The sequence below is a fragment of the Pleurodeles waltl genome, chromosome 5 (genome assembly GCF_031143425.1).
Source record: "Pleurodeles waltl isolate 20211129_DDA chromosome 5, aPleWal1.hap1.20221129, whole genome shotgun sequence".
In the NCBI taxonomy this organism is placed as follows: Eukaryota; Metazoa; Chordata; class Amphibia; order Caudata; family Salamandridae; genus Pleurodeles; species Pleurodeles waltl.
In genome coordinates, this window is record NC_090444.1 from 1765635534 (window position 1) to 1765645668 (window position 10135).

Here is a 10135-nt window from a genome sequence, read left to right on the forward strand (position 1 = left end):
GTTCCATCCTTCCTTCAACGGTACTAGTACCAGCTCTGGGTCCCACTCAATGCATCCTGTCTTCGCTTACATGCCAATATGTATAATGTGACCACCTTTGGGTCGCATTTCTCAAGTCACTGTCCCCATGTATAAGCCATATTTCAAAAGTGCAGTCATTACCTGCATGTTCCTTTTCATGTGCACACTACACCACTGTAAGTGATGTTCCAACAACAGTAAAGTCAACACCATGGGCTACCACTGCACAAGTACATTGTCACGGCCTTCCGAGTCCATTCCACAAAGGCGCATTCAACCACCTACGAGTCTGATTTCATAAATGTAACGTCACTACTTGCAAGTCTCACTACACAGACCTTCTGTCAACACCTAGGGGTATCAATTGATAAGCAAACTGTCACAACCAATAAGACCCACTTTACAAGTCTACTATCAACACCAGTGGGGCTTGTTTATATAAGCATGGTGTCACCACCACTAAGGCCCATTTCACAAGTGTACATTCAAGCCCTGTGGGTTCCATTCCTAAAGCACAGTTTCACCCCCTATAAGACATATTTATGTTGCCACTTGTAGCTCTCATTCGACAAGAAGATGCACAGGTCTTATTAAAAAAGAACACTATTACTGCCTATGTTTTTTTCACAAGTGCACTTTTACCTATAGATCTCGTTCAACAGGCGTATGGCCACCATCCGCAAGGCCTATTTCACAAGTGGAAAAGCGCCCCCCCCCAACTCCCCAACGTCTCGGGGCGTGCAGGCGGAAGTAGTGCCGCACAAAGGACGTTTTGGTCGGCAGCGGTGCCGGACCGGTTTGGGCCGCCGCGAGCCAGTGGGGGGCATAAAAGCACCCCCCCCAGAAGGCTCGGCCTTCTTCTTCCTGGCGCGGCGGCCTGAACGGACAGGCCTGTTGTTGACCCACCCACCCTCTCCTTAGTATTAGGCGGAAGAAGAGAGAATAAAGTAACCGGAAGCAACAGAGGGGACCCCAAGGGTGGGGCCCCGGTATAACAACAGAGATAGGATCCTGAGGTCCTGGACCAACCCGCGGATGGACACACCTAATTGGGGGAAGGGAGCCCAGATCACTAGGGTGGTCACAGGGCTCATGCCCTGGGCCGCCCTGGTACACCCCTTGACTGATTGGTGTTTGGAGAGGGGGCGGAACCCTGAGCATGGGGGCAAGGATCAGAGGAAGCAGGGGTACCGCCCCTCCCCCCCCCCCCCCAGGGATACAGGTGACGACCAGTCCCTGTGTGGTCCAAAGAAGGTTCAGGACAGGAAGGGATCCTGTCAAAATAATTTATGGTTACAAATGAAAAAGTATCTTCTATAACAGTATATATTAAATTTGCAGTGAAATGTTTTTAATAGAGTAATGTGCATATGATGATTTGCATAAATTGTTTCTATTATTTTAATTAAAGTATATATAAAAATAAATACTTCTTTCATCGAACTAAATTGTCTTGTCAGTTGGTGTATGACCGGAGTTGGGGGTAAGGGCCTACTGGCGGCTTCCGAGTCCTATGTACTTTTACCACCTGCCGGTCTCATTCATAAAGCATTGTGTCACCTATACAAAACCATTTCACAAGTGTAGTATCACGGCCTAGTCGCCCAATTCACAGACATAGCAGTATGAAATCATTTTCTTTCTTTTTATAGGCCATAACGAGTTAACAGAAAGTGATAGATAAATATTTTATTTTCCAGGAACGCCTGATCTATTCTTAGCATTCAATTCATTGGCCTATTTTAGCAGTGCAGTGCCTTGAAGTTTTGTTCCAAGACATTTTCTAATCCTTGCACAACACTTGTGCAGTGCTGGCATCATGGACTGGTAAAAAATAACATGAACCAACTCTTTTATATCTGTAGAACTGTCTGAAATATCAAGGGTGAAGCTCTCCACATCGCAAAAAAAGGTTAAGCTAACCCCCCACTCCTTTAAGACCGAGAACCTTTTGCCCGAATGGCTTTGAACAAGACCTGGCCTGCCCGGGGCCTGCCTCCCTGCGCATTGTTCTGGTAGGCTGCACAAGAGCGAGCCGTTTGCAATGTTTACTGTCCGCTAATGCTGATGACAGAGATGAATGGGGTGTGACCAGGGAACTGGGCCTTCCTATATCCATATCCGTCCCTTATTACATTACTCGATGGCCTCTCATGTGGTGCTAATGACTGTCTCAAAAAGCAGCTTATAAACAAGGCTGTGTTTCACTGCATCACCAACAAAACTCTCTTCGCTGTCAGAACCGACTTGAAATTAGCATATGTTTAAAACTTGATACTTTAAAGGCCAGTTTTGTATTCATATTCGGTACGTATGGCTGGTTTGGGTCTGAAAATGTGATGTAGTACTGATAAATTCTGTTTACTCGAACACCTCCGACAAGCTGAAGAATAAACAACAGTCTTTTAAATCAATTTCATAGTTTATTGATTTTCTACGGTGTTAAAATATACATTTCTGGAACACAAAAATAGATTGAAATTGATGTCATCTGTGGCTGAAAAAATAAATCTATGAAACCCAAGTTCTTGGGAGAAGTCCGCTTTGGCCAAGCGCCCAAAAGGACTGGACCAAAGAGAGCGAAAAACAAATGTACACTTTTAAGTTAGGTTATTTACATGTAAGTGCTTCTAAAGGTCTGTAGCTGTGCTAGTGATTACACCCTAAGGTTCTCCAGCCTAGCAGTGATCACTAATTTGGGACGCAGGCCCAGCCTGTCCCACGTGGAGCTCGGGCGCACGGCCCCTTTTCATCGCCTACTGCTGCTATCTACTGCCGTGAGGATGCGGCTGCGCTCGGGGCAGGGTCAAGTACTCTCTGAGTCAAATGCTGGGCGCTTTGCCCCCGCCAGGGCTAGTTCAGTGCACTAGTCTGGCCTGCGCCTTCACACTACGGAAATGTTGTCCATGGTGCAGCCGCATTTCTCCACTATCATGTTGGGGAACTCGGCCACCTCGATTTCCGTGTAGTCCCCCTTCTTGACCAGGTACATCATGGGCAGGGGGGCGCTCTCCACCACGGCGCAGGTGCGCTCGCCGTAGCCGAAGTGCCGCAGGGGGCTCTTCAGCTGCTTGCAGCCGCCGACGCAGCGGAAGGCCTGGTACCCGGCCGGCTCGATGATCCAGTACTGAGTCCACGTCAGTTCCCGGAAGTTGATGAAGTACTCCTGCCTGCAGCAGACGTTGTTCTGCCTGGCCGCTGCCTCCTCGCAGTCTCCGCGGGCTCTGAAGAACAAAACAAAACGCGGTGTTACTCGTCAGCTGCTCCCCAAGGCATTGCGTGCCACGTCCAAAGGGTACTCAGTCTTGCTCACTTTAAAAAGTAAACTAACTGGGTTTAAATGCAATAGCTTTAAAGCAATTCAACAGCTGTAAAGTCAGAGGCCCACCCTTTGAATATGTGTGCACAGGCTCTCTATGCCCCTTCCCTGCCGGCCCATGGGGTGAGACTGTGCACACAATGCGCATGCATTACCTGCCCCTTCGCTCCGGGCCCAGGGGGTGAGACTGCACACTACGCGCACGCATTACCTGCCCCTTCCCTGCGGGCCCAGGGGGTGAGACTGTGCACACTACGCGCACGCATTACCTGCCCCTTCCCTCCGGGCCCAGGGGGTGAGACTGTGCACACTACGCGCACGCATTACCTTCCCCTTCCCTGCGGGCCCAGGGGGTGAGACTGTGCACACAATGCGCATACACTAGCTGCCCCTTCCCTGCGGGCCCAGAGGGTGAGACTGTGCACACAACGCGCACGCATTACCTGCCCCTTCCCTGCGGGCCCAGAGGGTGAGACTGTGCACACAACGCGCACGCATTACCTACCCCTTCCCTGCCGGCCCATGGGGTGAGACTGTGCACACAATGCGCATACACTAGCTGCGCCCCTTCCCTGTCGGCCCGGAGGGTGTGTGCAGACATCAGCGGCCCCTTCCCTTCCGGCCCCGGGAGTGTGACTGGCACACACCCGCTGTCCCTTCCCTGTCGGCCCACGGTGTGAAAGTGGCAACAACCCCACCCCCCCCAAACACTCATTCCCTTGCTCGGACACTCACCCGTGCTCTTCCAGGTTGAGGGTGTACAGCACCAGCTCCGGCCGCCCCAGGGCCCTGTCGGACAGGTCCTGCGAGGTGAAGCGCACGAACTTGGCCATGTCCGCGGCGTAGCTGCCGTGCCGCTCGCCCTCGATCTTCACCTCCAGGTGCATGGACGTGGGCTTCTTGTTCTTCAGCCAGTAGTGCACGGCCTGCGTGACGTCGAAGCTCTTCCAGCCTGACTCCATGATGGGCACCAGCCTAGGAACAGGAGCAACAAATTGGCTGACGTTAGTACGCGCTGTGGGCAGTATATTTACATATATATCCTGTGATGGCCATCACCCTCACACACTGTACCCTGTGCCCGCCCTCTCTGGCACAAGCTAGCCTGCTTACAAACCCAGCTGTACACAACTTCCGTTGAGCCCCGCAGACATCTGACATCTCCCCGCACAATCTGTATATTAATGTCACTGTCAACACCACCTGCGTATTCGTATCTAGATCCCCGCAGACGCGTACTTGGCACCGCATAACTTAAACACTGCCTCTTTAGTTTAAAGCAGCAATGCACCCCTTAAAGCTTGTGTTTGACGTGTGCCAATCACTAGTGTCTCTAGTGTGGCCCTGCTGTGCATCTATTAAGCTATGGAGAAAGTCGAATGAGTGAAGGAATGGGCGGAGGGAATACGCGTATAACCGGCTTCAGCTATGGACAGAACAGAAAACTCGAGCACAACACACGTATACCCAAGGCCACATCCATGACTGGCATAAATCGATGTGGAGGGGGCAGAATTGCGTGCATTAAACCATGTGCAGTGATGGAGGTAATCAGATGCAGCCATAGAAGCATGAAAAGCGCACACAGATGCGCCCAAATACAGCCACAAGTGTACAGGCATGCCCGGTCCCCGCCCCACTCCCCCCGCAGGTGGCGCGGGCATTACACATGTACAAGGATGCACACCAGAAGCCCCCCCGCCCAGAGGTGGTACATGCCGCTACACATGTTGGATGCACACTAGCAGCGCCCTCAAACACCACACTAGCAGCGCCCTCAAACACCCCCAAGAGGTGGTATAGGCCGCTACACATGTAAAAGGATGCACACCAGCAGCCCAGGGGGTGGCACAGGCCTCTCACCTGGAGTCGATGAGGGAGGTCCGGTTGCCGCCGTCCTCCTGCGCCTCCACCCAGTAGACGCTGACCCGCGCGTTGTTGACCATACGGTGGTAGCGGCGGTCCGGCATGCTGAGGCGGTTGGGCGGCTTCTTGAAGAGCTTCAGCTCGGCCATGGTCACCTCGCTGTTCTCGGGGATGAGCGCTTCCATGTCGAAGACCAGGGTCTGGCGGCTGGCGTCTGAGTACAGCACGTCCCCGGAGATGTCTGCAGGGGAGAGAAGTAGGGGTCAGTCTACGGCACATTAGCATGACAAACCCCCCCGGGAGGCCCACACATTGTCATGCGGCCAGGACACAAGAGCGTGCAAAGAGCCCCATCGGGCCAGACAGACGGGCCAGCCCAATCCACTAACCCCCAATACACTGACGGAGCCCGCCTTCTGCAGGCTGACTGCTCACCCCAGTCCCACCTCACCTACCCGTCACTCCCTCCCCAGGGCTCCTCCAGACAGGGCCTTCACCGGGACATTACAAACCACTAATAACCAGAAACAGCTAGTGGGCCGTGACTGGAGCACAGCATCTATATACCCGCAGCTTAAATATATCACACAGCCTAACACGCCCACATGCCCCCCATCACCCACGTTTACACCTGCAAAGCTCAGGGTCTAAAACTCCACCCACCACGACGTGTTTAGTGTCATAATTTGACATATCTATTGACCACGTTAGATACCATGTGAAATATTACATAACACAAAGAACGAACTAACTTAATACACATTGGGCATGACTAAACAAGCCATTGGCTAACGTGGCGGTACAACCCACAGTGCGATCTGGCTGTAGGGATCAAATATCTACCATAAGGAAAGATGGCCGCATTGAACACGTCAATACCCCCTATAGTCTGATACGGTTATATATCAGTGAAGAATGGCTATGCACTCAGTTGCCTGAGCTGTCGCACGCTATATAACCAGTCCTATGTACACTTGCTCTTGGCAGCGCTATAATCCGCTCTAATTATTCTTTGACAGTCTGCAGCGAGTGACCTGGCTGAAGAAAGCTTCCTCACCTGCGTTGCCAGGGATGCCCCTGAGGATGCCCGCCAGGCTGGGCAGGGCCCGTCTCTTCCGCCGCTGGCTCTCCTGGTGCAGCCGCAGCATGGTCGTGTACTTGCTCTTGATGTGGTCCGGGATGACAAGGCGCTGCATGTCCTGGGGATGGAGCCGGGGCACCTCGGGCAGTCCAAGCTTGTGGAGCAGGGCCTCCTTGACCTCCTTGGGGGTGAAGCCACGGGCGGCGGCCAGGCAGAGGGCGCCGAGCAGGGTCAGGTACAGGGCCCCCATGGTACTGTCAGGCAGTGGGTGAGGCGTGTGAAGTGAGCAGAAGCGCCGGAGCAGAGCTGCCTTCTCTGGAGGGGCACTCGTGGTAGGATCAGGCTGTCTGCTCTGCCCTCCGGCCCTCCTCTTTTATAGGACCACGATCACAGGCGAGGGGGTGAGGCCTGGCACATCAGAGGCGGCGGCCTGAAATGTGACACCGCGGGGACATGAAAAGGCCGCCTCACACCTCCCGCCCCCGAGCTGCGGGGAGCGCCCTCTGAAGGGGCTGCCTACTTCACTTGCACATTCAAGGGCCACCGCTTTGCACACCTATGCATTATAAATGCCCGCTCCAAACACTTTCTTCCTCACACTGAGCCGTTTCCTGTGTCTATCTATTGCAGGGCGAATCTGCAGCGTTTAACCTGACTGTCCCCATGGCGGCTAAGCACCCCTGAGATGTGTTTTGGAAGCAAGAGCACCTGTACGACTTTTTGGAGATACCGTTGGGCTGCAAAAGGTACCGAGACACTTTTGAGCGCAGAAGGAGTTTCTGAAATACTAATGCCAAGGTTTTAGACGCGTCAAGCTCGCCTGGAGAGGTAACATTTTTAAATCCCAATTCTACGTGCAGCACCCAAGGAATAGTCCAGACGCAATACAAGCGATCCTTATGTTGCCGATATATATTGCACAGTGAATATGACAAAAAAGATTACGGCATCTCTTTTTTTCTGTCGACATTTTTGCTTTTTAAAATGTTGCTTCAACACTTAAGCAATCACAATGTACTCTCTAAATATATTCATGCGAAAAAGCACACATGGCAACAAGCAATGTATAGAAATACGTTACCCACTGTTAATCAGCAAACTCAGTATGTTTGAACCCTCTATGTAAGCACAAACACTTCTGTGCAGTGCACAGAATCATGCACCCACAAGCAAACATATACAGAGAGACAAATATAACCACACATTTGCAGAAATATGTACATGGGCAAAATCATATATATACGCAAAACAAACGAGTTATAAATACAATATAGATCATTGAAAAACAAATATATGTAGAGAGACCAGCCATTATGTCCATAAATTAACTTGCATACACAGCACAGGTGTGCATATACTATATATACACACACAGAAACAAACAGGTGCTTCTGTCAGAAATACATGCACGGTATCACACTGATGGGCAGGAACAACCAGACAGGGATAAAACGTAATAATGACCCCAAGCAAAAACAGTAAGAGAAACACAAATTGTACACATACATCAATCAGGGGCGTTACGCTGGCCCTTACGATACAGGTGAGGAAACAACATTTCAGGGGCCCCAATCCTTCAAAGTGGCCCCCTTCAGCCCAAAGCTAATGGTTATCCGGGAGAGATAGGTGACTCGGGGGGCCCCCCATAACATTCTGCAAGAGCCCTGTCAGTTTACGTGACCCCACTGATATAAATTATCCCATTCCCACATGTCCGGAATGAATGCACGAATAGGCTTATACATACGGGTATTTTAAGTATCTCTTTGATTTACTTTTTTTGTTAAACAATACTGCACTGAGGCATTACACGTATTAGTAAACAGAGTGTGAAACATGCAGATATTACAACTCTGGGCACGTCCTACGGCAACAGTCAATATTCCCACATATCGTTTTTAATGCGATTTGATACTGAAGTGCATCCAGCGGGAGCATTTGAACTTCCGGCAGTGGAATGATGCAATATAGTTCACTGTATATACATAGGTATATTATAGATGTATATGTTGTTGCTTCAAAGCCACCGCAAGTACAGAGAAGATAGGGGGCACTAGCGTTGTGTACGGACAGGCTGCTTACTTGTGGACACGAAATTAACTAGGGTGTGCATTTATGCCCCAGTTTTTAGACAGCCTTAACCCCTCCCCACAAGATGCGCGCTGCTTACCTGCAGCCAAGCTTTACTTTCCCATGTCCCTCTGACGGGCACCTTGATCTGCAGGTGTTAATGGCTGGCAGCCTAAAAAAAAGGAATTGTTGTGGGTGCGGTGTCACTGCAGACGGTTGCCCGGCATCAAAGCAGGTCAGAGTTGAGAGACAACATCCCTCTACCACACTTCGCACCTCCACTGTCACAGCCTGCACCTTTGTCATTTTGCGGGAGTGGCATCAGACGCTGCCAGGTCAGGAGAAGACACTACTCGTTAAATTACTATAAATTGACAAACACATTTTCAAAACACTGCTGAAAGAGTCGGGTCATGTCACCTACCGGGACAGTTTGAAAACGCTTTACCGCCAGGTAATTACCAGAGGCCACGTGTTAAAAAAACGACGCAAATCTTGACGGAAAAACTATCTGAAAGTGACCCACGGGTCAAGCGTAGCAACGGCCAAGGGGAGTTTCTATGTTCAGGGTATGGCTGGGACTTTTGGGGCTCAAAGGGAAAGGGGGCGCACCGGCAATGACAAGGCCGCCGTCGCCCGTGCTTCCGGGCCCTCTGAGCCACGTGACGCGAGCCCCGCGTAAACAGGGCCTTGTCAAGGCCACGTGCCCAGTGCTGCGACGGAAGCGTGCGCGCGCGCGCCGCTGCGTGGGTTACTAGATCAGATCTGTTCAAAACCTGTCGTTGCGTGACGACGCATGACGTAAGTTCCTTAGTTTTGGGCGCACCGTGTATACCCGTCCATTTGTATTTTATGTACGTTATACTTTTTAAAGATAAATCGTGTTTCACACACGGAGACCCCGATAGTGGCCGGGTTTTCGTATGTTATATCTGTTATGAAGAACCCGACTTTTTGTAATACATTCGACTCCACTACTCCCCGTAACTGATGTAAGCGCTATTAACGGCGGCTATGTCGACGCTTCCTACGTTTACGGGTTACCGTTTACCGCTACTTCAAATTGTCATTTATTTATTTTCACTGTGATCTAAAAAGTTGACAGTAGCGTTTTACATTGAGCAAAGAATACATTCAAGTGACGCGCGCACAGAGTGAAGTGACATTGAAATACATAACGGCTAGAAAACTACACAAGACAGAAATTATATTTATCTGACTGCTAATAGGTCGCGAGCGGTGTGCCTGTGTAGAATGGGTAGTACCCAACAACACAGTGGCAGTTATTCCACATACCATCAATGATGTACGCAAGGAATACAAGTAAAGGTGCCACCTAATGAGGTGCGAGATCTTTACCAGCACCTAGATTTGCGGATTAAAACCTGTTAACGACTGTAGTAGGGAGGCTCACAGTAGTGTCAGCAAGCAATATATTACGTACAAACAATTAGTATTGATATTGTTTTTTATATCTCGGCATATGCCGTAATAGGATTATGTGGCTACTACTGCAAACATAAAATCAAACATGGTGGAAAAAACCTATATTATGGCTACAATAAAAACTGATACACGGGGGTGAGCGGGTAAGGAAGTTTCCATCCAGATTTCCCTCCATAAAAATTCAGCAATTTTCCTGTTTCTGGACCAGCTCACACTGGTCTCCGTATGAGACGCCCTTTATTATGCTGATAGGACCGTTTGCGTGCCCTTTAAAGAGGTGCACATGGGCTCCTCGCAGGCTCCGGTGTCGTGTCCCAGACACAAACACACAC

At 50.4% G+C, this 10135-nt stretch overlaps 1 protein-coding gene across 1 annotated transcript; it reads right to left on the reverse strand.

Moving 5' to 3' along the window:
* Positions 1-2428: 2428 nt before the first annotated feature.
* On the reverse strand, positions 2429-8991 carry LOC138296766 (left-right determination factor 2-like). The gene is made up of 4 exons (XM_069236177.1): positions 6264-8991; positions 5204-5447; positions 4076-4315; positions 2429-3245 (listed from the first exon to the last, which is right to left on the reverse strand). Exons 1-4 carry the CDS (start codon positions 6535-6537, stop codon positions 2906-2908), a joined length of 1098 nt encoding a protein of 365 aa, XP_069092278.1. The 5' UTR covers positions 6538-8991; the 3' UTR covers positions 2429-2905.
* Positions 8992-10135: the final 1144 nt, after the last annotated feature.